Source organism: Serinus canaria, chromosome 4A (assembly GCF_022539315.1).
Source record: "Serinus canaria isolate serCan28SL12 chromosome 4A, serCan2020, whole genome shotgun sequence".
In the NCBI taxonomy this organism is placed as follows: Eukaryota; Metazoa; Chordata; class Aves; order Passeriformes; family Fringillidae; genus Serinus; species Serinus canaria.
The window spans coordinates 11,009,774-11,036,783 of NC_066318.1; the positions used below are offsets into that span (position 1 = coordinate 11,009,774).

At 46.6% G+C, this 27,010-nt stretch overlaps 1 protein-coding gene across 3 annotated transcripts in view; it reads right to left on the minus strand.

Moving 5' to 3' along the window:
* Nucleotides 1-2,775: 2,775 nt before the first annotated feature.
* LOC103816379 (synaptotagmin-like protein 2) overlaps nucleotides 2,776-27,010 on the minus strand; it is a 34,248-nt gene continuing 10,013 nt past the window's right edge. Inside the window, exons 2-17 of one of the 3 annotated variants that reach the window (XM_030228851.2) lie at nucleotides 24,291-24,852; nucleotides 21,838-21,989; nucleotides 18,432-18,525; nucleotides 17,279-17,369; nucleotides 17,010-17,103; nucleotides 15,283-16,380; nucleotides 13,776-13,874; nucleotides 11,769-11,860; nucleotides 10,617-10,718; nucleotides 8,606-8,775; nucleotides 8,423-8,525; nucleotides 7,623-7,784; nucleotides 6,812-6,890; nucleotides 6,178-6,277; nucleotides 5,717-5,922; nucleotides 2,787-4,662 (exon numbers count right to left, since the gene is read on the minus strand). In XM_030228851.2, coding sequence (XP_030084711.2) covers nucleotides 4,517-4,662; nucleotides 5,717-5,922; nucleotides 6,178-6,277; nucleotides 6,812-6,890; nucleotides 7,623-7,784; nucleotides 8,423-8,525; nucleotides 8,606-8,775; nucleotides 10,617-10,718; nucleotides 11,769-11,860; nucleotides 13,776-13,874; nucleotides 15,283-16,380; nucleotides 17,010-17,103; nucleotides 17,279-17,369; nucleotides 18,432-18,525; nucleotides 21,838-21,989; nucleotides 24,291-24,391 — 2,889 coding nt within the window. In that variant the 5' untranslated portion in view covers nucleotides 24,392-24,852 and the 3' untranslated portion in view covers nucleotides 2,787-4,516. Of the gene's footprint in view, nucleotides 4,663-5,716; nucleotides 5,923-6,177; nucleotides 6,278-6,811; nucleotides 6,891-7,622; nucleotides 7,785-8,422; nucleotides 8,526-8,605; nucleotides 8,776-10,616; nucleotides 10,719-11,768; nucleotides 11,861-13,089; nucleotides 13,388-13,775; nucleotides 13,875-15,282; nucleotides 16,381-17,009; nucleotides 17,104-17,278; nucleotides 17,370-18,431; nucleotides 18,526-21,837; nucleotides 21,990-24,290; nucleotides 26,808-27,010 lie in introns of those variants that run through there. The other 2 variants (XM_009090345.4, XM_018914335.3) reach the window with 2 other exon arrangements.

Sequence of the window (27,010 nt, forward strand, 5' to 3'; positions counted from 1 at the left end):
AGACCAGCCAACCTGGCAAGCTCAGCCCCTGCTCCTGTTTGTGTTTTCCCACTCCTTCTGGGATGCTGCTGCCTGCTGACAGCTTCACCCTTCATTCAGACTTTACTATCTGACATGAGGCATTTAAGCTGAGTGAATGGGAAATTAATGCAAAACGAAAAAGAGCCTGGGCTGGGGCTATCAGACTCCTGCAGGGCTCCTGAAGGAGACATATCCAGCTCTCCATCATTCCCAGCCCTTCCCCAGAAGAAAGAGATCTCATATAAAACATGTATAGTTATTTTTCCATGGGTCTTCTGGAGACTGATGCTCAGTTTTTGCACCTTCAACCAACCAACCTGTTCAGAGGGTGAAGGTGGAGTGAAGGGTGAAGGTGGCAAACACCCCAAAATTGGGAATGGCCACTCTGGAGTTGCCCACTGTTGCTCAAACCTCATTTCTCCAAAGGAGCCATCTCCTGCTCAGGAGCTGGTCCTGCTGTCTCCAAACTCTCTGAGTCCTCCTGCAGCCCCACAAACCTCACCCTGTCAAAGCTGCTCCTTCTGGCAGAGCCACCAGCTCCAGGAACCTCCCAAAATGCACCCCTGGGGAGCAGTGGTTGCTCCTGCTGACCTCGTGGGAAGGAATTTCTCCAGTGTGGAGATCTCTCAGTGGATCTTGTGCAGCAGCGATGCTGTTGGGAGCTCCAGGAACACAGACCAAAATCTGGGCACTGATTTTGGGCACTGATTTTGCAAGGGCCTTCACAGTGAGCTTCCCAATTTCTGCTGAAAACCTCTGTGACAGTGCCTAGAGGGACATCTGCTCCCAGGCACCCCCTCCAACACCCGAGGGCTGCAAAATGAGCAGGTGGAAAAGAAAAGGGATTGAGCCATGAAAAATCTTCAGGTACAAACCAGACAACTAAAACAAAAAATCCAACCTGGTGCTGAATGCACTCATGCTTAGTTATCAGGATCAGAAATGTATTTATTCAGTTTTTTATATACCAGTCTATTTGATAAATTTTTTGACTAAACAAGCCTGCAAAAATGCAGCATTTTTTAATTTTAACAGATCACCTTATTACAAGGGTTTATTAAGCCAGCATTTTTTTTTATCTCCAAATCTCTACAGTACTTCAATTTATTCCTGTCTTGGTGAAGAATAAAGCTAGGCAAATATTTAGTAATGGATAATTAATTCAGCCACTTCTTTCCATCTCTGCTGAAACACTCATTCAAGATTCAACAATTCTTTCTTTCCCTTCTTTAGTTAGCTTCTAAACTATTTTCAATAGTTTCTGATATTGTAATTATTTCTATTACATATTGAATGGCCGTAGGCCACATATTTTATTTGCCTGATAAAGCAGAAATACTTTCTAGAATTTTGATTTTTCTCCATTTTCTTTTAATCCTGGAAGATTTCCAATAAAAAGTTACATAAATCAGACATAACCTAGAAGAGAGCACATTGGCTCACAAATGCAGAACCCTCATGGAAAGCAGCTGCCAGCTCTCCTGTGGGTGCTGAGTTTTGTGTTTGACATTAAAAGGATGGCACTGCACTCCCTGGGGTCTCTTCTGTGTCCAGCCCAGGGGCCACCTCAGCTCCCACTGCTGGCACTGCACCTCCCTGTGCAGGGAAAGGAGGGACACAAACCACATCCTCTGCCAGCACAGCGTCTCTCTTTGCATGTAGCTTTGCTTGACCCTTCTGCAATGAACCAGTAAATACAGTCAGAAAACTTTCCATTTTTTTTCTTTTATTTTCACCAGCTACAGCCCCATTCTTGTGCCAGCAGCACACACTTACAGGCCAGAGTCTCTGTGAGGTTCAGCATTCACAGAGAACAAATGTCAGCATCATAAACCACAAGCAAACAGGCCATTACCCTTACACCCACAAGATCCTCTGCTCCTCCACAGGACACTGGCAATAAATGTGCCTTAAGTCATTTTATGATAAAGTGCTTTCTGTGCAGTAAGTGAAACAGAGAGCATAGCAAATTTTACTGCCCCAGAATCAACTGTGTGACAAAAGTGTGTGTGGTTTGGCAGTGTAATCTTTTACTCTGATTAACTATTAAGTGCCAAAGAAAGCTTCTTAAGTTAATCAGGGCTTAATTTAAATAAACAAGCCAGCAAAAGATTAACAAAAAAATCCTCAATGGAATCTGAATACAGAAATAGTCCACAAAGTCCCGTGCCAAGTTCATAAAAGTAACTCTGCTGGGATGAACTGGCCCACTGACCCCCTTTTTGTCCCCTCCTGGCACCAGCAATGAAAAATCTGTTAATTTCCTGATGAACCAACACAACCATTTCCAGCCCCATTGATGCAACCAGCACTCCTGGCAGCATTGCCATGCAGTAATGCTGATGAGGAGGAGGAGGTGGGTTCACTCTGCTGTCATGATGGAGAGGAATCAGCTGAACCCACCAGGAAGAGACCTGGACCTGAGACAGAGCCCCTGGTGCTACCAACCACTTTTCCAGCCCCGGCAGAAAGTCTGTCCCCAGGAATATCCCTGGGACAGGGAAGCACCGGGAGGAAAGCAGCAGTCCTGTAACTTCACTGCAGCAAGCCACCCCCCTGCTGTGTGCACATCACTTCCAGCTGAACCCCCCACCCCTGCCACCAGGGCTCCTCACAGCTGGTCAGGTACACTGATGGATAAATATTCACATCTTCAGCACCTAAGGTAAGGACCATATTGTTTTTAAACTCTCAACTTAGGCCCAGTATTGTTATTTTATCCCACAAAGGTAATAAATGACCAAATCCTGGTAAACAAAACATGTCAGGCTGGATTCCCTGCAAAGTATTTTTGGGCTGATGTTAACAGATCTGTCAGCTCCTTCATTAGACAGTCACTGCTTAATTCTGTTGCTCTATGGACTCTCTCCTAGTGCTTTTATTACTGTGTCTGGTGCATTTCCAATTATTGTCTTTTTCCAACTGCAAAACCACTTTAATTCTTTCTTTTTTCCCATGAAAGCTGATTATATCCCAAATGTTTCCATTTAAATAAAAAGTCTTATTACTCTAAGCGTACATTTTTCCATTAATTTATTTACAACCATCTTTGCTAAGCTGAAAATTCACAGCAGGCTTGAGTTAAATAAAATCAATCCATTAAAGAAGAATATCAAAATAATCAGAGAGCCAAAATCTTAAGTAGGATAGTTATAAAAATTATTTCTTCATGACATTTCACTTGCCCTTTGGCAAAAATGCCTCATTTTGACATAACAAAATTTAACACCTCTTTTGTTTTTTTGTCATTTGGAGCACAGTGAAAATAGGTACAAGACAACCAGCTGATGACAAAAGAAAAACATTCTATTTAATCACAGTATGTACATCCAAAATAGAAATTACAAAGCTGCAATTCAAAATGTATTCACAACACCACTCCACCACGGTCCCTGTGCCGGATGCAAAGATTTCTTTGCAAGCTACTGGCAAAAGGGAAATTCCAGCCACTGACAACTCACTAACAGGCATCAGGTGAAGGGAAGAGGAGAAGGGCAGCAGGGGATGCAGATGCAGGAGACCCCAGGAAACTGCACTCCCTGCACATTCTCTCACTCCCTCCCTAGCTCCCAGTATCTCCTGTGCCCAGGGTGGCTGTGACCTTTCCCCCCTGACCCCTGATGCCAGGCCAGTGTGACACTGTCTCCCACCTCATCAGTTCATATTGAAATGTTCTGCACACGAGGCATTGCAAAGGCCCCTTAGCAGTGTAACCATATTCTACATTTGGGCAAACATTTTGGTTTATATTGCACTCAAACTCTCATTTCACAAAGAGACCTTCCTGAGGTCTCTGAGGAAGCCTGTGGGAAAGCCAGGAAAATAGTCCCAAAATCCCACTATCTCTCAGAGCATCCCTGCACAAAGAAATTAATGTATCAAATTCCTCATTGTCATCCTCCTCAGGTTTCTTCATTTTCTGCTGCAAATAGTCCTCTCTTTCTTTAGATGCACCTTGGAAGTCAATTTCCCTCATGTTAAAGAGGTGTTATCACGGGTGACAAATGCAAAGCTCCCATTCTCAAACTGTGCTGGTGATTTGGAGCAATTGTACACCAAGTACAAAGTGTACCCCTTGCAGGGAGTATGAATAATACCATGCTGCTGCTTCAGTACAACTACAACTCTGCATGGAAGAAAAATGGCACAAGAAATGGGGGGAAAAAAAAAGTATCAAAGTATCCATATCTCCTTTTCCTTCTGCCAATGTTCCCAGAGCTTAATGGAATTAAAATATACTGAATACATAAATGATTAAACAAAAAGGCAAATTAAGTTTCTTCTTGGTTAAAATCCTGCATGGCATCAGTTTGGCATGGTCCATGTCCTCTGTGGGTGGATTAGTACTGAACATTAACACCTCCAAGGTGATGCCCATTAACTGCCTCATTACCCTGACACTTGCAGCCCTGTGGATGGTCTCTTTCACCCCGGTGCAGGAAGTTTCCTCATTCCTAATGAGCACACTGGGCATTTCCATGGCACCAACAATGGGTTATTTCAGCTTTTTCCTCCCTGCCAGCGAGCGCAGTGGCAGCAATCCCTCGATCCATTCATTGGCAGCCAACATCATCTCCTGCCAAAAGGCCACCTCCTCCTGAGTGGAGTCCATCCAGTCCACAGAGATGCCATAGCTCAAACCTGAAAAGAATGAGAAACTTTGGGAGCTACACAAAGAGTCCCCACTGCATGCAAAAACACTCAATGGGATGTAACTGCTGCAGGCAATGTCTCAACATAAAAGCTGCTGACTCCCCCTCAGCAAGCTGCACCCTGAGCAGCTCCTGTTTTCTTGCAAATGCCCATTCTGCACCAGAGTTCAGAATGAAGTCACTGCAAAAGCCATAAAATGCAAGAACCCTAAACTTAACCTGCCAAGGAAAACAATATTGGGCTCAAGCCCTTCCTGCATCTTTTTGAATGGTAAGAAAAGTCTTAAAGACTTGGTTTTCCTCTTAAAAGATTTCCTTGTGGACAAGGTAGAGTATTCATCAAAATTCTCGTTTCAGTTCTATAGGAATCAAACATACCATAGCAGAAAAGTGTGTACATCCATTCCAATGGAACCAAAACTTTAGGTGTCAATTATTTGTCAGTGAGAGAGAAGTCTAAATTTAGATCACATCTTGGTATTTTTGTGTCTTATTCTTGTTACCCCTTCCCTCTGGAGAGCTCACAACCCACTGGTGACATTAGAGGTGGAAAACAGAGAACATACAGGCAAGTCCAACAGCCTCAGTGCACCTGCCAGGCAGAGCTGCCAGCTACCATGAGCCTTGTCCCCCAGGGAACACTCATCCTCGATTGCAACACTGTGAGATGTCTCAGAGAGCACCTCAAGGAGGGACAGGCCCCAGGTGGTGCTGTCCCGTGGGACATTCCAGTCCCTCCCTGAGCACTCTTCCCTGAGGAGCACCAATACAATGTTGGTTTCTCAGCCCGTTCTCCTGTAACTGCAGGAAAACCTCTTGAGTTTTGGCAGATCTCAGATCTGATGTTGGCAGAAAATGTGGGAACAGAGGGCTGTTACCATGGCAGCAGGGCCCCCTCCATCCATGGCACAGTGCAGGTACCAGTTACTGAGACACCCATCCCTGGCTTCTCTCCAAGGCAAAATACTCTGTAACTTCCCACTTTACCTTGTACCTCAGCACTACAGGAACAGTTTTGAGTTAAGACAAAGGAAAATACTGACCTGTCCCAAGGCCCAGCCTGATTCCTCCAAGGAAATGGTTGGTAAGCTTCTCATGATCCCACACAGTGAGTTCAACACAGGCATCCTTCAGATCCTCCGTGTGGAAGCCATCATACACAATGGTGTGATTGAAAACAGGGTTTGTGTCTCTCTTTATGACTCGGGTCTTTTGGTAGCTCTTCTTACTGGTGTCTGGAAGCACATAGCTTTGGGAGGAGAAAACACACAGCATGAAGCACTGAACATTGACCAAGAGCTTTATCACAGCAAGGATTTTCCAACCTTTCCTACAGGTGAAAAACAAGGGCAATTCTCCCCTACACTACTCCCAGTGCAACACAAAGGCTTTCCAGTATGGAGGCAGAGCTTGGTGAGCCTGAGAACAGAGCAGGAAGCGCAGCCTTTGGGGAAGCACAGCCCAGAGCAGGAGCAGAGGAGCAGCCCCGTGCTCAGGCACTCACCACTTCACAAAGGAGTCAACTCCAGACGGACGCAACTGCAGCAGGTCCTTGACGTCTTTGACCCAAATGTGAACTTCACCAGAGGGAGGATTCCTGGGCCCTGCAGTTTATGAGAAGAGAAAAGCTGTCATGCCAGCCAGAGCCACAGCTCAGAATGACAGGGCTCCTCTCCAGGCACCTGTGGGACCCACATGGTTCCTGTGTGCTCACTGCCCCTCCCTGGGTGTCTCAGCACTGCAGCCAGCTCCATCACTGCTGCAGCTGCAGAGGCTCCTGACACAACCTGCCAGGGCTGTATCAGACAGGAAAAGAGATGGAGCTGCTGAGCCAAAGCAACCTTGTGCCTGCCCCACAGTAACATGGGCTCTGTGCTGCTCCTACCTCATCACAGCACCCTACAGTGCCCACAACTCATAAGCTGGAGGTGGTTGAGCCCTTCCTCTCTCCCCAGTAAATCCAGCTGTGGAAATCAGATGCAAGGCTGCAGGCAGTGCTGTCAAACACTGCCTGTGTGCTGATCTCTAAGACCTTGCTCTGATGAGATTGCTCTTTAAGCAGCCCCTAAGCAGATGAGGCATTGCAAGCTGTGTGTTTGCACTGGGGCAGTAGCCCTTAATGCATGAACCACACTCACCTAGGCTTCCAGGGGGGACGTACTTAATGGACAAACTCATCACTCCTCGATGATCCACACCATTAACAGCAGAAAGGCTCTGAAATGGAAAGGGTTGTGACTGACTTAATGGAGGATTGTGGAAACACAGCAAGGCAAAAAGCTTCTGACTTCAGTGGAGGAGCACAAATGGACAAACTGATTTTCCATGGCTGGAGCAGTCCATTCTTAGGGCAGGTCATTTCTCTGTGGGTTTGTTCTCAAACTCAGCCTCTCAGAAGCAAAAGCCTGAGGATTCAGAGCGCAAGGTTGCCCTTCCAGACATGCCCAGCTGGATATAATTAAGCATCTTGGTTCTGGAAAATAAATGTCCTCTATTTACTTAAAAGGGACCTCATATCAGACCTGTGAATCCAGAAGCATGCAGGAAGCTGTACAGGCTTTACAAACAGTGGCAAACTGAATATTTACCTCTCAAAGCACATCAGCTGCTTCACCTAGAACTCTGCTGCTTTTAATACTTTAAGACTCCGCTTTTTTTTAAAGTTTTCATGTGAGTGGAGAGAATGGCGAAGTCATGCCAAAGTTGCTGTGATTAGTGTCAGGTTGCATTTATGACAGTGTCCCTGCAGATCAGTCACCAAACAGACCTGGGAAGGCCATTGTTCTGAGCACTGAGCTGCACTGAGGTGCCCTGGGGGTGTTCCCTAGTGCAGTTCACATTGTCCTGCTCCACCCAAAGACCTCAGAGGAGTCAGGAAGGACTACTGCCACTCTCAAGGCTTCAGGACTACTGCCACCCTCAAAGCAGGACTGCAGCTGAGACACTCACCCGGGGCTTCAGCGGGTACCAGTTGAGTTTCCTGTTGCTCCAGTCCCAGCTGGCCAAGTCTATTTCAATCTCTCCCAAAAAACTGTTACGTCCCAATGGATCATTGTGCCAAACAGAGAGATTTAATTTTTGGATCAGCAATACCATTTTCTCTATTTTATACTAGAAGAAGAAAGAGAAGTCAGGTTGCTCAAACTTTTTCTTCTGTTTCTTTCACAAACAGAAATAAATCACTCAAAAGTTGAATAAGCTCTGAGACACTTGAACCCACCCCACACATATGCACTACCAATTGACTGGCTTCAGTCTGAACATCTCTTTTTTTGTCCTGTAGCAACACTACTACCCTGACAAAGCTTTTCTGCTGAGCACAGGGAAACCTGGCATTCCATTAATCACAGGGCAAAACCAATATTCTTTCAAGAATTATTGACACAGGCCTGGCTGTTGTTAAATAATCCTCTATGCTTTGATGAGTATGATGACATAATGCAGACCTTTCTTACCAGTCCTGTGCCTTGTGACTGCATGCCAGGGAAGGGGGAGGACAAACACCCCTTGCTCTAACTGCAGGACCCTATTGCATCCAAAGATCTGTGGTTTTGGCAGAGAAATCTTGGGTGCCACACAGATGGGTGCAAAGGAACCTTGAACATCCCAGGCCTCTCTTCCTGAGAGAGCAGTGCAGTGCTGGCAGGAGGCAGGCAAAGAATCTGGCCAAGAAGGCAGGATCTTTCCAGACCTGCCTGACAGAGGTGCCTACTCCAACAGAGGTTTTCAGAGGGTGTGCTTGTTCTTACCCGTAACACCTCATTGTAAATGGGGTTCACTGTCCTCTTCTTCACTGACGTTTTCCTCTTACCCATCCTGGCTTTGTCTGGGAGCAGGTAAGTTTTAACATACCTAGAAAACAAACTCCAGTTGGATAGTGCCCCATAAAAGTCCTCCAGAAGACAGAATTCAGGCACTAAAAGCTCACTCACGGGTCAGTTCTGCCTTTCCTCTCATCCACTACAGCCAAGCCCTTGCACTGGGACACGTGCACCTGGAACTCCCGGTTCTTCTCGTCATAGTCCAGAGCAAATTCCACGGTTCCTTGGGCATCCACACTCCCAAAGTCACCACTGTAGACACTGAGCACACTGCCACTCACCTGCCAGGGGGAAGAGCAAGGTCAGTGCCACTGGAACAGGCACAGTCTGACTCAGTTTGGGACAAAGATGAGAGTCTGAGAAATGCATTCCCAGAGAAAAAACTCGGGTGTTCCTGCCCTTGTGCAGTGTGGGGCTCTTGGCACAGAGAGGGTCCACAGCTGTGGCTGCTCTCAAGCAAGCCAGGGCTGGGGAACCCCTATAAGGCTCTCACAAGGATGTGCTATCCTAGACCAGGACTTAGAAGCACTGAAGCCTCAAGAAATACAGAAGATTTTTCACTCCTAAATCCCAAAACTTTGGGAAATGGACACAGATATTCCTGGGGGACCACACATGTCTCTTCCCTATGCTTACAGAACAAATAACTGATATCGTGACTCAATCTTATCTTTAAGAAAGAAAGATATTGAGAGAACTTGAACTGTGTTATAAGAACTTGTTATTTCAGGTAGATATAGTCACACAATTGTCAATCCAGTTATAAAACAGGCTAATAAGAACCCCATCAGACTAGAAATGCAGGAAGAACTATTCCTACATTGTTGCTTACCCACAATGGTCACGGGGCAGCACAAAACAGATACAACCCTGTTCTGAAGAGCCACTGCCCCAGCAGACAGCCTGTGCTTGCCCCAAAGGCACAGGAACATCAGGTTTCCCCAGATACAAACTGGAGCTAGGCACCCAGGAGTTATTTGCTTTCCCAGAAAAAACTGCAATTTGCCTAGACAACTTGGGCTTCTTTTTTCAGGTCTTTGCCTTTCACTGACAGAAAGTCACGAAGCACAAGCCAAGCTCAGCCACAGAAAGCGGAGATAATTTTCTCTTGCACCAATCACTCATGGTTCCTGACAGGATATCATAAAAGCTAATGCTGTTTACAAAGCAAACCATTAACCCTCTTGGCACCTCTCTGTGGTACCGTCATGAACATTTATCAAAAAACCCTCCTGGTAATTAACCCAATTCTTCTCTGTCTTTCCTGACTTATTTTGGTTCTGAATTTTATTATAACCTCCAAAAACCTGCTGAACATCTCCAGTCAGTCCTTGGAGCTGCATTTACCATCCCATCAGGATACCCACCCTAGCTGAGAATCCTGAATGAGATTTTCAAGAATATTTGCATGACCTGGACTCATTTTCAGCTCCCAGATGCTCCAAATTAGGTGAAGATCTCATGTGCCCCAAAGTTTTTAACATATTTATCTACATTCATGACCTCTCCCTACCAGCTTTGCTTCACATATATTCTGTAAATCTCAAATATACTCCTTGGAGAAATCTATAACAGCAACACAGCAAATTCAAGCACTTTTAAACAGCTCCCTCCCCAAATATTGTCTCTAAGGAGTCTTTTAAAAACACTCAACTAAACACATTCAGCTTTTTTCAGCTTTCTTTAGAAGCTGAAGCTCCAAAACATGCTTTTGCTGTCCAACTCTGAGTTCCCTCTTATCTGCTGATAAAGGATGAGCTTGCAGAGGGTACTCATCTGCAGTCCTGAACCACAAACATGCCCCTTAACAGTTGTGTGCCTCATTTCCCCACCTAGAAACCCCTTCCCCACCTTCTGCACCACCAGGACCAGAGCACCCACCCCTGGCAGTGGGGGCTGTCGCTTACAGGGAATTTCACCAGCCATGACTCAGTGGGTCTCTATTTTGAGGTGGCACCTGCATTTAACCTGAGGCAGTAATAAATCACCCCTGTTCCTTTACCAATGCACCCTGCAGAAAGCAGCAGCTGCTCTGGAGGCCCCACCAGCAGCAGCAGCCTATCTGCAGCATCCCTGCATCCAGCCGAGGAGCCTGGGCAGAGCCGCCGCGCTCGGGACCTACCGAGGAGACAGAAGCCATGTCAGAGGAGTGGCTGCCAGTGCTGGGGGACTTCTTGTGCCTGCCCAGCTGGAAGCTGAGCTCCGAGGCCGTGTCTGACTCCGTCTGCTCAGAAAACAAGAAGCATCTTTAAGCTGTGCCGAAGGAGCGCTTTGCAACGCTGGAGAGAGAAAGGAACTGCTCAGCAGAGTGCCATCAGCAGAGATCAGGTTAGGAGAGCTGGAGGAGAGTGCAGGGAGCCTCCCCAGGGCATCCCCTCCAAGCAGCGCTGAACGTCATCACTCACTGCCTCCAAGCAGAGCTGCATGCCCCGCCTGGGCTCTGGGAAAGGGCACACAGCAGCGTGGCTTGGCACACAGGGCAGCATCCTCCAGGATGGAACAGCTGCTCTGGCTACTGGGGGCTTTTCTCTTAAGGCATTTCTCATGTGGGAGTTCCAGCTGTGGGTTTCTCTGGGTCTGGCTTGAAGGCATTGAGATGGCAGTCCGTGTTGGGACTCAGGTGTTTATTATTTCTTACCAGTAAAACAGTCTCACTACTGTGAGTTGGGCAGCTTTTCTTTAGAAGGCACAAAATGGCTAACTATGTCTTGTTCCAAGGTCTTTTAAGACTAAACTATCCAATTAAGAACTGACACCTGGATTATTTTCCCTTTTAACCCAATAACTGATCCCAAAGAGCTGCAATGCAGACTTTTCTGCACAATTACAAATTGCCACCCAAACCCAAGAAGAAGGAGGAAGAAGAGCCATGAAGAAGAAGCCCAGGATGACACCCTGTGCTCTCCATCTTGCTTCCATCCACAACATACTAAAAATCCCTAAACTTAAATTTCTCACCAAATGATACACCTATAGTACTCTCTATAAAATCTATTTCACACTTTTGTGGATTCTAGTCTATCTTGAAGTCTGGGAAACTTTCTCCATGAATGAGGGCCAAAGTCAGTGCTCCCCTGGGGGTCAGGGCACCCCAGAGCAGACAGAGAAATATTCCCCGTGCCCTGGGTTTCCACATTCTCATTTATTCATGACATAACCAAGGCATGCTCTAAAGCAAGTGCTGTTGGTCTCCAGGAGAAACATTCTCATGACACCAGGGGCCATTCAGGGGATGCTGTGAACACTATTTCAGCCATTTCTGGCATCAACCCACCTCAGACAGCAGGAGGGGAGAGGATCTGCTCAGTTCTTTGACTCTTTCAGGTTCAAGAAATTGATGTGGTATCAAATGAGGTTTATTGTATGCTGCAGGTACAAGAAAAAGGCATCAAGATAGCTTGTCAGAATCAGGAAATTATAAGTCACACTTTTATTAAAGGGCACAAGGAAGGAGGAAAAGTCTGTGGAAGACACTGGAGCACTACTTGCTCTGTCTGTGTCACCTGTCATTGAAGCTGATCCTCCCCAAGACAAAAACTGCTAATTAACATCCTGAAGCATTTTCAGCGATTTTCATTCACTGTGTGGGAGTGTGGAACTCCCTCTAGTGGCTCATCTAATTCCCTCATCGGCACAAGGACGTGGAGGTCGCCTGCTTTGGGTAGACTGAACTTACACCAACACCACCCAAATCTGCCTCCTTGGCAAATCATGTTCACATTTTTGCTCATAGCACACTGCCCTGTAGAAAAGAGCACTAAAATATTTATACCCACGATTTCCCCAGTGCATACACCTCTCAAATACTCTGCTAGACACAGAGGTGGACAATAGCCAGATTATCCAAAAGAAAAAAGTCAGAAAGTTTCCTATCAATAGAAATATGGTTACTGCACTGCTTAAATGTCTAAATAAAACTTATTTTTTGTATCTTTATCTTCTTCCAATAACTCTCTTGAAGATGACTTTCTCCATCCCAGAAGGATTTGTTTTGGAAAGATGCATGTCCATGAACATGCATATTCATATACACACTGGTTTGCCATTTTAGGCATGATGATACATTGCTCAAAATGCCCAAGAGATTCTTGATTTACCATTCATTTGATATTTACTATTTTTATTTCCAACCTTGAATAAATAATAGCATCCACAGACTACTTGCTATACTGCAAACATGAAGCTGTACCTCTGATACAGGAGGGTTTCCAAGGATGAGCTTTGGGGTTCAGTGTCCCTGGGTGATGTTATGATGCTTGTATCCCCATTTGTGTGTTCTGTTTATGCTGGATAATTATGTTTTGTCCCAAATTTGCCCTAAATCAGGACACTCCAGATAAGGGGAAGCTGCAGTCTTGGTTGGCTTGGTGGAGAGCAGTCCCTGGACAGCAACGTGGGGCCTGGAGGTTTGAGCCAGCGTGCCCTGTGATACATCGGGCACCCCATGATGGGCAGTGCTTGGCACAAGGTGCCAGCCAGGGTGGGCACAGCCACAGGGCTGTGCAGTGGGACCTGCCAGCAAGCTGCCTCCCTCCCATGACCAGCCTTGGACTCAAACTGGCTCAATCAAAGCCTCTAAGTGGCTTTACTTTTACCTTTCCTTGGCCATTGCCTTCTTCTCATTTCAGTCCTGGCAGCCTTGGCCTCCCCCTTCCCTTTGAGGCAAGCTCTCAGCTGTCTCTTTGGGCTTGCCAATCCTTCTGGGGATTGTCATTGGCTTTCTTGGGCACAGAGGCTGCTGCTGCCTTCCCTCAGGTCCTTTCCATGGCTGCAGCTGGCTTGGGCTTCCTCAGGCAGGCTGCTGCTTCCTTGGTTGCCTTCTCCTCAGCTTCTCTGGGTTTCTCAGGGAGAGACTGTCACCATAAAACATGTCCCAGCTGGCAGCTGGGGACATCAGTCCAGCCACGGGCTCTGCTCTGGGTGAGGGGAGAGGCCTCATGAGCAGGAGTCACAGGTGACAGCAACTCTGGCACCTCAGATCAACCCCCAGGCTGCCAGCAGATCCCACAGCCTCGTGCAGGAACAGGAGAGATGAGCACAAGCTTCTTGCCAACCCTTGGAAGCCCTTGTGGTTTTGCTGAAGTAACAAACCATCAATCTAGCTGTAATTTCCTGGCTCTGAATTTAATTTTAGGCAGTATCAACGCTCTAATTTGATGATGAAACAATATGTCATTTTCCTAGCCTGGGACATGCACAGAAGCATGGTGATGAAAAACTGGCATAATATATCACCTTCAGCAAATGTAAACCAAAAAGAAGAAAGAAAGATGTTACTCACTCTCTGTGGTTGTGTAAATGTTCACCATGCTCTTTGCAAGATTAATGCTATTTGCTCGGGCCAGTGCCTGAGCAGCAGGAGAATGATCCCCATCTTCCTCTGGAATACACAAAAAGCCAAATCAACATGGTAAATAAATAAATAAACACAAATGGGCAGTGCATCAACAAGCCTGTGTGTGTGTCTGTGTGTGTGTGTCTGTGTCTGTGTGTGCCTCCCCTGGCCCCTCTGCCTCGAGCACACTGCAGTCACACTGCACAGGGCTGCTTCCCAATCATCCAGGTGCTCTGATGTCTCTCCTGAGAAAACCTCTTCACACTGGGTCAGGAAATGCAAATACTGGATTAACCCAGCCCCCAAGACAGACCAACTCTCATGAAGAGCTTTCAGAGAAACAGAACCATCTGCTAATATCATCCTGAAATGAAAGAGTTAATATAGGAAAAAGCCCTGAGAAATGCTAGAATGACTGAGTCTATAAATGGTTGGACTTAATGATCTTAAATGTCTTTCACAACCCAAAATATTCCATAAAGAAAATATTTGCAATGACCTGAAGTGCAACTCAGAATTTTCATAGGAATGTCACGTGAGGTAGGAAATAAGCCAAGAAGTGACACAATTAAAAAATAAAAATCAGATGAGTCTGTGGAAAATCCTCTCAAACAGGTCTTATCCAGGTACATGAGGACAGAAAACTCGGGAAAAGAAGGGAAGATGCTCTCTCTTCGTAGGTCTGCTTGGAAGAGAGCAGAGCTGTGGGTAATCAGAGCCCAAATGTAAAGTGAGTGGCAAATAACAATAGCGTTTTCTCATAGTAATGGTCACTACAAGAGCCCATCAAACCCAGAGGAAGAGCTGCTAAAGTGTTGATATTATTGACACTACCATGGCTGAGAACATGGTATCAGAACCCAGGAAGAACAGACTCCTTGTTCAGTCCACTTTGCTTAAAGTTTAATATCAAAGTTCACTTGTGCATTCAAAAAAGACACAAAATGTCATTTAGGCACTGACAGCCAGTGGCTATATCAAGGTACTCTAAGAGCCAGTGTATTTATTAAACGCTTTGCTTCACATTTTATTTCTTCTATTTGTGTTAGACTTATCTCTTCTACCACAAAGAATTCTTCCAGTCCCACATTTGAAGAAAATACAATCTTGCCAGATTATATGAAATAAAATGAGTTCCTGTGGTGTGTTGTAGGCAGTGGAGGGCTGTCCCAAGGTGAGCTGCTTGCAGGTAAGGCCCAGGGGCTGGGAGAGGGGAGGAAAGCAAGGGAACATGGCACTGTCCCCTTCTGCACTCGCACTAGGCTACACAAGATTTGTTTCCAGAGCTCTTTGTGGAACACATTCCCCACAAGCTAATTCTGCACAAACTGCAATATAGGATAAATGGGCAGATGAAGAAAATGTGCAAAATGCAGAAGGGTAAGGGAAGAAAACGCGCTTAGGGATGGCTCTGTGTTTGGATTTCACAGGGTGCAGTCACAGCCCTCAGTACCTGAGTAAACAGCTGAGTCTGTTCCCTGAACAGCTTCTCTCTCTCCAGATGGCTCACGGGCTGTTGGCTGGGCTGAAGACTTGCACATTTTTTCCTCAGGTAGCTCTCCATTTATTTCCATGCGGTCTTGAGTGCCCAAATCAGACATTTCCTCTTTCTCATCCTCACTTTCCCCATCTGTGGGCACAGGCTCGATCAGTATCTGCACCCTGCTCGCCGGGGACCTCCCTGTGGGCTTGCGCTCTGCTGCCACGACCAGCTCCTCCTGCACGGGCACCCCTGGCCCCAGCGTGCTGCCAGACACATCCTTGGTGGGCGACTCGAGCTGCATGGAAGGTGCTCTCACTGGCAGCCTGGATTTCTTGGAGCAGTGCTGCACCACCTTCTCTTCCTCTGGCATCAGCAGCTTCCCGTTGCTTTCTCCCAGCGAGTCATTTCTTGTAACCAGGCCCCCTTTGCTCTTGGCACAGGCGGATGTGGGAGCGACAGAAACGGAGCCCTTCCCTGCTGGGGCAGCATAGCTGGGCTCTTCCTCGCTGGAAGACAAGGTTATAGTCCTTTTGTAGGGGCTCCTTGTTTTGCTGAAGGCACCGGGCTGCCCTTCAGCCCCCTGGCCTGGCCCGGGCTGCAGGGAGAGCGAGCGGCACAGCCTGAGCTGCCGAGCGTCCGCCCCCGCCCCGCCCGGCTCTGCCCCCGGGCCTGCTCCCTTCTCCCAAAAGTTCTTCAGGTTCCTGAAGTGCTCGCGGTCCAGGCCGGTCTCCTCCTCCCTGTTACTCATGGATGAGATGGTGTAGTTCACTCCCTGCTTGCCGGCCCGGCTGCTCTCCCCTTCTGCGGGCAGTGCTCTGGGGCTCGCCGCTGCCTCCTCCTTGGCAAGGCTGTTCTCTGCTGGCCCCGTGTGATTCACAGCCTGCTCACCCCTGGGCAAGGTTCTGCTTGCTTTCTTCTTAACCGGTATTTTGCTGGGAGGATAAGTTTCCTCGGCTGGAGTTTTTGGCCCCTCTGTGGCTCCATCAGCAGCTTCTCCTCCAGCTGCAGAGCTGGGCTGGGGCACAGCATCCCCTGAAAGCCTGGTGGGCACTGGAGGTACTCCATGACCTACAACAACAACAAATGCTCAGAGCCTGTCCCACTGCATCACATCCCATCTCCCTGGAAGGTCTGGGCTGCAATTTCTCAAAGAGAACACAGGGGGAATTTTCAGAAATCATCAATATATTCCTAGCTCTTTTCCATATTCAAACTCTAGAAAGCTCCCTTCCATCTGAAGAAAGCCCTGAAAACCCCAGCCCTTCTCCCTGCAACAGGGCACAGAGAAAATCCACAGAGCTCTACGCTGTTGCTGCGAGTTGTGGATTTGTTTGCAGGTGCCCTTTCAATTTGACAGCTTCCCTGCAGGCTATTTGCTATGTTCCAAACCTACACTATACAGTCAGTGCTGGAAAGGGAGGGTAAGTCCCCTTCTGGATTAAAGAGCTGAGAGCCAAGCACTCAGTTCAATACGTACTGAGAGCCTGGAGAAGTTTCATCAGAAGAAGTTTCATCAGATTGCTTTCTGCCTTGGTCCCTGCTGCCCTGCCTGCAATTCACAAAGTGTTGGCAGCCCATTCTTAGATGCCAAGGCACTCTTTGTTATTTATTTGTACACACACTGAAAAGCATGTGGTCTCTTGGTGTTTGATGTTGAGTAACAAAAGCACCAATAGCTCACAGAACAAAAATCTTACCTTTTCCAGACAAATGAAAGCTGTTTGTTTCAGTCACAATTGGACTTGTTCCTGTGTCACTCTCTGAGGAAGAGACATCATGTATGCTGGATCTCTGAAGAGAAAACAAATCTTATCAGTGTATAAATACTGGCAAGACTGGAAAAAATGTGTTTTATTTGAGCAGAGACACCAGGGCAGGCAGCTTGTGGAGCCCCTGTCAGCAGGTACAGACTGTGTGCAGCTCCAAGGAGTAACAAAACAAAGTGCAGAGGCTGTGCCTGTACTACCTTGTATGATGCAGATAAATGGACAGGAAGTCTTGGCTTCGGTTTTGGCAAAATTTTCTGCTCTGTGGTTTCAAGAGTAGGTGTACTGGATCTGTGGGAGAGGAGAAATGCCTGAACAAGGAGGTCTGTGGTAATGATGTGCTTGTTTGGGTGCTCAGGCAGTCTTCAACATCACCTCAGTTCTGCTCAGATGCAGAACTTGCTCAGTAAAAACAATGTGTGTCAACTACGAGGTTTATTCACTTTCCCCTTCTGGGAAGTGTCAGAAGAGCCCAAGGGCCACGCAGAAAGGAGAGACATTTCTATGCTATGGTCCAGGAAGGAACAGGCCACACCTTGCTTAAGACTGAATGACAAAAACAAAGCTAGCTTTTCAGGATTTAACCAACCTCCTGCAAAGAGCCCAGTGGGTGTTGTGGCAGTAAAGCAGGAGTACCTAGGGCCTGTTGCCTCTGGATCCTTCATTAAACAACACCCACTAATCAGCTGCAAGAGGTTCCCAAGTGTTGTCAAGGCCCAAAATTAATATTTAACTGGAGCAACTGCCACCTGTGGACAATGATTCCTCATTCTGCTGACAAAAAAAGGCAAATAAGATGGGAACAGCAATACATGAATATGTGAATATTTTAAAAGCTTCTCCGTAGTCCATGGATATTGAGTGAGGTCACTGACTTGCTCACTGGAGTGCTTTTAATAAATGTTTCTGCTCAGTCAGCACAACGTGAAATCCTACCAAGCCTTGATGGAGAGTGCTGAGCCCTGGACACAAAGGTTGGCACCAGCAGGAAATGAGCAGTTTCCTCAAACCATTCATTTTGTTAGTGTTGCTCCATAGCAAAAATTAAACAAATAAAACCATAATTACTTTGAAAAACTAACCAGCACATCCTGGCATTAGAGACAGCTTCCATTTTACTGGTCCCTTATGAAATCATGCAGGAAAAGACCTTTGTGGGATAAGCACATTAGCACTTGATTATTAGGGATGGATTGATATTCTGACAAGTCCTAGAAGAAGGACTTAAAAAATACCCTATAGAACTTATTACTTATAGAGTCTTGGAAACTCAGTTAGAGACCAGGATTTAATGGGTAGCATTCAATTCTCATTAGAAGTAAGAGCAGCAGCCTGAGGACTGCACAGAGTTACCTTCCCTCTCCTGCATCAGCAATGTCCTCAGGAAAGGCAGGAACTGGGGCAGCTTTGCTTTCCAGACTTGTCTGGATGTGCCTCTTGTCCTCATCTGTAATACAACAAAAACACCTGAGAAATGACATTTCATTAAACTTGCCATGTTTGGCGTGCTTTGTTTGGGGCAAGAAAAGGCTTTGCCCAGTGAAAAAGAGTCCCACCAGCACAATCCCTGGGGGTTTAGGAGGAGAGGGTTTTTAGGGGTTTTCAGGGGTTTTCAGGGGTTCTACCTGCTCTCCCCAGGGATGGGGAGGTCCCAGGGCAGCAAAGGCACTTCCAGACCCCACAGGTCCAAGAGAACGAAGCTGACCACTGCCCAACTTGTGCCAGGAGCTGTCACATCACTGGAAACCTCCACAGGATGCTGCCACTGACTGTCAATAAAGTTAATCTGTTCCAGGATTTAAATTCAGCCATTTCCTGTTTTGACTCAGGTCATCCGATCTTGGCAAACAAAGGAGGAGGCCAATAGAGTTAATGAGGAGATCCCTGTTATTTTTACTGGCACAAGGCCCAGCCATATCTTGTGAGCTCCCAAAGACCCCAAATTAAAAACAATAGAGGATGGTGACTTTTATAGCAGACCTCAGGGTATAATGCTGCATTAGATATTTTGCTAGCAAATTGGTTTTCTTGCTACTGCAAAACCAAAAGGATTAAACTCTCAAACAGAAAATAAAAAGTAAGCTTAGTCTGGTCAAGATCTGCACGTATTTATTCATGCAGCTTGGTCTATTTTAAAGAGAAAATCTACCTATTACAAGAACTCCCAAACCATTTTAGGATATATTTCACTAAACAGTTCAATAGAAAAACAAGTTCAGATGATTGAGAAGTAACATTAAACAGTATAGCCTTGCTTGTTATGGTTGGAAAACCACACGAGGCCCAACAGTCCCATGGTGAGAAGGCTCAAGACTCAACAGTGCCTGGTGGTGCCATCCAGCACAGTCAGCCTGCAAGTCACAGCAGCATCCAAAGATTCACTCTCCCTTGCCTGTGCATTCCTATGGAGAAAATGCTGCATTCCCAATCCTCTGCCCTCCCAGCACCTGCCCTGGGGTCAGGAACAGAGCAGGCACTGCCCAGAGCTGTGGGCATTAGGACTGCACATCTGGCACACAGGGGGCAGCTGGGGGTTTCCAGAGCAGGGGAAGTCAGGGAGCTGCTCCTGCTGAAAAACAAGAGTCTGGCTGTGTAGGAATGAGCCAGTTTTAGAGAGAATGTCTTTGAGAGAGGGACTGTTCTGCCCATGCCCACACTGATGTGCACAAAGCATCACTGAACATTGTTTTAGGAGAGAGAACCCATGGCTGGTGGCACATGCTGGCCATGGCACGTGTGGGCACAGCAGGGCACACTGAGGAGATTTATTGATACAGTGAGCCACATCCTCCTCCTCTGCCTCAGACCTGGGGAGGGAGCTGCCAGCAGGTAGCTGTGCTAGAAGTAAAGGAGCCAAACACAGAGCCCCCACACTTTCCCTTTGCCTGTCATGGTTGAAAAGACCTTGACAACCAAAGACTGCATTAATTTCTCATCCCACTTGCGAAGGCTCTGTGTTGTACTTGCTCTTCACTGACACTTCCCCCTCAGACAGAGCTCCTCATTCCTGGCTGGCAGAGGCAACAGGAAGTTTCACTCCCACCCATCCAAATCCCTGCCCTAAAAATGGCTCAGCCCCTGCCACAGCTACACCTGGCTCCTGTCACCACAAACAGTTCAGTACATTACAATCCACCAAGACAAGCAGTATGCCTTTGCTAACTTTAGGATGAGACAATATAAGAAGCAAATTCCAGCAGAAATCAGAAGTGGCCTGACCAGTTTAACTTGCCCATAGATGCATTTTTTTACATGTGTATAAAATTGGCAGGCACTCCTGCTGTAACAATTTTACTCATTTCCTACCCCTCTAAAACAAAGACTCTTAGTGCCTGGGACATGGATAACTGCATCAGGGCTCACTTGCCACAGCAGGTGGATAAAATGATCTCTCTTGTAGGTGATTTTTAGCCCTCAAGAATTGCACATAAGCACAAGGAGAAGTTATCACCAAATTCAGCCATCTGTGCTGCTCTGCAGGCTGTCATTTAAATATAGGATATCTGTTTGATAGATCTGTATTACTGCCCATGACTAGTGCTTTCTACTACAATCAATCCCAACTGTGAAAACCCTCAGGGATCCCCACAACCCTCCCTTCTGAAGGTTAAACCCTCCTCCAGAAAAGATCCCTGGGAATTTTCCTTTGCAAGCACAAATTTTCACCCCTCCTGAGCCCACTTACCTTGCAAAGGGAATGCCAGCAATTATCTCTGTGGGGCTTTTCCATGAAGGAATCTTTTCATTTCACTCCCTAACACAGAGTTAAGTCTAAAGACTCAAATCAGGAGTTATGAACACCGATTTGACTAAATGAACACACACCCCTTCATCACCTTGATAGACAGCAGGGATCTTTTTTCCTTCCCCTTGATCTTTCCAGGGGAAGGAAAAAAGGTGTCAATAAGGCAAGCAAAGGCCCTTATCTCATCTAAGGTGAATATATTAGCTGCAGAATCTTGATGCACAACCAGTGATGTAAAATGGCAGTGGAAAAAGTAACAGGAATAAAGTCACATGTTATACCTGTGCTTCATCAAAATTAGTCTGAGAATACAAATAGAGGAAAAAGGGAAGAAAAATAAGTTGAAAAAGGAATAAAGGCTAAATCTAGACATAACTATATTAAATAACATTTGATTCTTCCTTCTTCAAACAGCATTAGTCAAGCAATGCACGTGCAGTGATTCTGGCATAATACTGCTGCATTAGTAAGGATATTATTTTATATAGGACCTGAGACATGGCAGGAGGAGAGAGGACCCTCTCCCTTTGCAGAAATGTGACTGAGCTCCCCACTCCAGAGGCTGTGAGACCAGCTCCTGGCAGCCCACTTCAGGAACTGGGGGATGTGTTTGACCCACACATGTCAGCTTGATGCCAGAAACTGTCCTGCATCATCCCTTTCTCTTTTTACTTCTGTGCTAAGAAATGACACCAATGAGCTCTAGTAAACAGAAATTTGGGGGAATAAAAGAAAAAAAAAAGAAAGAAAAGAAAAGCTGAAGTGGGGAAAAGGCATTCACTGTACCTGGCTTTTGCCTTGGTTCTCAGCCACACTGTAATTTTTTCTTTGGGCCCTGATTTTGATAACAAGGGATGTTTTTCTGGTACTGAAAACTCAGATGAGAATCCCCTTATCACAACACAGGGACTGGTTGTCAACAGACTGCCAGTACAGGGAGAGTCCCACCCTGGACCAATTTTTTCTGGTCCATCAGTTTGTTTTGGTAAGATGTGCACTAACATACTCACTCACTTTCTAGCTTTCCCTTTTTCCTTCTGATGGATGCCCGAAGGAGATCCGGCCCTGCCAAGTCTTCCTGGAACCGTTTTGCCTTCACTTCTGAAAACCATTCACCTGTCACAAACTTCTTCTTCTTTTCATCTGTGATGGAGCCTTGAATCCTCCTGAAAGGCAGGGCAAGCATTTCACCAAACAGATCTTCCAAGTTTCCACTTCCCCTGAGCTACCTTTGTCATATTTCCATGGGTTCACCTGCCTGACTCTATGGAGGATCCAGAGATTATTCTCTGCAATCACTAGGGCCAAACCAGCACTAGAACAGCAGGAATAAACACCTGATTTACTCTTTATCCAAAATGGTAACAGCCCTTTGTAAACACAGGCTTTCACCTCTTCCAAATTTCACAAATCCAAATCACTCACCAGGCAAGGAGATTTGTCCACCTGCTCGGCTGCCCTGGGGGTTAAGGAAGGGGTGGGGCTGTTTGTCTGTCTTGCACTCCTGCATTTTATTCGTTTCTTAATCTGTTTATGGCAAAACCTTTTGGATCAAATTTGCTGCAGTCCACAGAAACAAATAATGATATTTAGGGAAGGAACCTGTCCCTGCAGCCTTCTCCCTGGACACTGCTCCTCTCCCTGTTCCCCCTGCCATGCCTCTTTTGGCACCTGCACAGTTAGATCTCCCTCCTAAGCAGGGCTTCTCCTACTGTTCCTCTCTTGGGCACACCCAGGGCTGGTTTTTGGCACCTAAACCTGGCAGTGCTCTGTACTCTAACTCACCATGGCTTGCTGAATTAGCTGCCTTTCAGCTGGCACAGCTCACCTCAGTTCAGGGTTCCTGTGAAACCTGGGAGGCCAGGGGGAGCTCCCTCCTCAGCCCAGCTCTCAGCAGGGAAAGGGGGCAAACCCCCAGGTAACCCTGGAGCTTTGAAGGGTCACATTTGGCTGCCTAAAGGCCAGGAGGGAGCGGGGATAACTGGGCTCAAGCCTCTGCAGGCCATGCTGGGGACTCAACAGAAGCTACCATCTAGTCCAGGGCTGCACTCCCTCCATGAGGGTCTCAAGGTGCTGGGCCAGAGGAAATAGTTATTTTAAAATCTTTATTTTAATATTATTAAAATAATAATTTAATCCATTTTTAAAGATTGTTTTAATAATTATTAAAGTTATTTTAAAAATTATGAAGTTATTTTAATCTTGCTGGCAGCAGATCAAAGAAATGCCATTGATTTCATTTTGCCCGGCAGGCAGGCTGTGTTGAAACCAAACCTGTCTTACTGCAGGCAGCCGAACTGACAGCAAGGGGCTCTGGAGCCCTAATTCACTTCACTCCCAAATCAAAGCCTCCTGTGCAATAGCTTTCAAAGAGAAGTGAAACAAAACCAAAATAATCCAAACCTCAATTTCAGAGGGAAAATTTACTCCATTTCAGAAACAAACAAACAAAACCCAAAATAAATAAAAACAAGCCTTTTTGAAATTGTTTCAACAATTCAGAGAGGAGAGGAGAGGCAAGAAGAGCATGCAGACACATACACCCCAAGTCCAGGCTTTGGCTTCCAGCTGTTTCCCCAGCCCTCACCTCCAAGCAGAGGCCAGGGCACACAGGCTCCCAGGAGCCTGCAGCAAAGCTTCCTGCTCCCTCTGCAAGCCTTGAGCAGCCTTTCTAGATGGGGATTACTCTTTTTCTGGCTCAACAGCAAATGGAAGACTCGCATCCTCAGCTGGGGTGAACTGGCACAGTGCCACCCACACCCACTGGGTTACTAATTTCTTGCCATGGAGAATTCAGTGCCAGCTCCCTGAGCCCGGTGCACACTGTCAGCCCAGGTGGTCTGATGGCTGCCATTTAAAAACAGCAGCAACAAGCAATCTTGATCCACCAGAGCTGAGCTCCAGCATGGCCACTGGCAGAGGAGCTGGACTGAGCCAGAACCCATGGCTCTGGAACAGCTCCCTGCAAACCTCTGGGAGATCATGTAGCCTCTAATCACCCCACTCTGTGAGACAGATGGTGCACACACACCCACCTCAAAAAGCAATGGGGCAACATGAAAGCAGTGAAGGGGATGTAAAATCTCATTTTGTAAAATCTCATTTTAAAACACACTATGGCCTTTTTGTGCTACCAGGTGAGTAAAACAAGGCAGCAGCTACTCCCCTGCTCAGACCTCTGCCACTAAGAAATCAGCATCTTCCCCCACCCAGCAGGAAAGGGGTGAATGCCCTTGGCATCTCTGAGGGCTGATGATTAACTCAAAAGGAGAATCCCCTCCTGCAAGGAGAGGACAGCAGCAACAGAAGGATGGCTGAGAAAGACAAGGTACACTGAAAAGATTTATCAGGACCTGAGCAAAAGGGACAGCACTGCTGCAACCTGCACACACACACATGCTCCTCTCTCAGAGAAGTGAAAAGTCTTCCCCAAGGGAAGCTCACCTCCTGCCATGGCACACTCTCACCTGATGCGATCCCCATCCTTCTTCTTCAGCTCTGCATCTCTCTGCAGAACCTTCATCAGCTTTTCATACTCCTCCTCGGTCAGGAAGCTCAAGTCCAGCATCTTCCCTGCTGTGTTCTTCAGTTCCTCAGATGGCTCAAGGGGACACAGAGCAGGCACTAATCCAGCCCAGGCTGCCACGGGGCCATGGGCAGCCCCTCACTCACAGCCCCCCTGGTGCTGAGCAAGACGCGGCTGCAGAGGAAGGAGTCACCACAGCCTGGTTGGGTGGAACTCACCCTAGCACCTGGACTCGCACTTCCAGGCTCTGGGCAGGCACAGCTCTCTGCACTGCATGCCCTCCCCTGCCAGGAAAATTCTCTCAGCAAAATCAGGCTCCTTTGCTTTCCTTCAGGCACAGCTGCAGCGATCCGGGTGCCGGCGCCAGTCGCAGAGGGGAGCGGGGGAAGGAGCGAGCTCCTGCCTCAGTAGGCACGAAAGCTCCTCTCACCCACAGCAAGCCCAGCTCCTCTGGCATGCACTCTCCTCAGCAGGCAAGGCTGCTCTGTGCAGTTCAAGCATCCCTGCAAAGAAACAGCCCTGAGATGCCTCTCAGATAAGCGTGACATATGGTAAGTGAATGTGTACATTGGGGGTTTTTATTTGTTCTCCAGCACAAGTTCCAAAACAAGCTGCCCTACTTTCCTCCCCTTCCTAGAGCTCCTCACGTGGTATTAACCCAACCAAGACGATGTTTTATTTCAGCCCTTTCCAACTAACAGATAAACAGTTGACTCAACATGCTACAAACAAAATATGTATATAAATTACCTTGCTTGCTTTGTACCTCCTTTCTTCTTATCCTCACTTCTTTATGTCCTAAATGAGACCAAGGATAAGCAGCCAACCTTTGTAAAGCAATCAGAAGATGGCAGAACAACAACCTGCAGGTATTTCTGCTGCATGTTATGCTATCAAATACCAGGGGGTGCTCATTTTCTAATATGAGAGCTCTTTGCTTTATGCTGCACTGATATTTGCTATTCAAACACTACTGGTGCAGATCACTTTGTGTTTCAAAAGACAGCAAAAATGGCCAGAGGCTGCAGGGTGTGGAGGAAAGGTAAAACAAGCACTGCCTTGCCACTTTATTCCTTTTCCTCTCTCCTGGCCAACTTGAGGGCAGTGAGACCCACCTTGGAGGGAGGATAGTTCTGCTCCTGTCCATGTAGGCAGTTTCTACCTCACTCAGTTTTTCCACTGTCTGCAAACCTTTCAAGTGTTTGTGGGTTCCACGATACTTTGTTATTTCTTCCAAAGCCACAGCCTTGGGAGGCAGATCATTAAAAATCAATAAACCCCATCTTTCATGGCAAACATGATCTGAAGGTCATCAGGCCCCTTCCCTAACCTCAAAGCTTGTGTCACCCTTAGTTCCTAATCTGTGCCTTTGAGGATGCCAACCTCAGCCCTTTCAGGCCACCTATTTCAGTGCTTTGCTGTCAGCAAGAAACTTCTTCCATTTGCTACCTGACTGACACCAGCTGGCACAGGAATTATCCCTTTGCAGCCATCTTCCCTGGGCTGGACACCTCAGCCTCCGTGTTAACCAACCACAGCTCCTTCAGATCCCTCAAAGCTGGCCTTATCATCATTTTTGTCACTCCTTTGGACTGTACATGGTGCACCTCTTTCATCAAGGGACCCATCCAAAGCTGAGAACCAGTGCTTCAGCTGAACCTTGCTCATCATTTGACATCATTTCACAGACTTGCCTTATTTTACAGATGATAAACTCACAAAAGTTTGTGCTTTTTGCAATGGTGTAACAACATGTTAAAAGAACAGGCATCTGACCATAATGTTTACAAATAAAGACCACAGAACACTGCAGGAAAAAGCTAATAAAAGCAATGGTATTGTCATAAAAACTGTTGGTTTTCTTTTGTAAAAAATTGCTGGAGGAAAGGAAACAGCATTTCCTACTCCTTTAAGGCAAGAATGGCTGTGCTTGTCACACTACAATATAGCTTTTTTCATGTGAGAAACTGTCCATACCACTCTAAATAGTTTAAACAGAAACAATAATAAAAAAACCCTGGTGAATCTCTACTGTTTAAACCTACATTTCATCCAGCTTGTTATGGCTCTTCCATGCTTAGTTCCATCTACTCCTCTCTGGCTCTCAGGCACATTCCTGCTTCTACAAAGACATTCACAGAATTTTCTGGGACAGATTTTATTTTTGAAAAGGTATCTAGGGACACATCACAGTATTTGCTTCTTGAGAACTTTTATTTATTTTTAACAAACCCCATGACATGTGGGCTGAAACTACTTCAGAAAATATTTTCAGAGAAGACTCATATTTATTCATCAGTATGGCAGTCAATTAAAAATAAAGGCTACATCTTGGGGAAAAGGCTACTTCTTTGTAAAGAGCCTTTTATTTTCCTTTCCCATGAAAATGTTTTCTCTCGCTGAAATAGCTGCATTAGAAGGAAAAGGTTAACAGAAACCACGAGCCAACTCCTTTTGTTTTATATAGTTAAAAATCAAACCACTTGATGCACGTGCTGTGGGAAAGGGAGCAGCTCCAGGAGCTGCTCCAGGAGCTGGAGGTTTTGCTGGAAGTGTCAGGAGCTGCAGAGCTGCTGGCCCAGCCCTGCAGGAATTAACAAGCCTGGGGAATGATCTCCATCTGCAGCATGGCCACAGGGCTGTCCCTGCCCCACTGAGCCT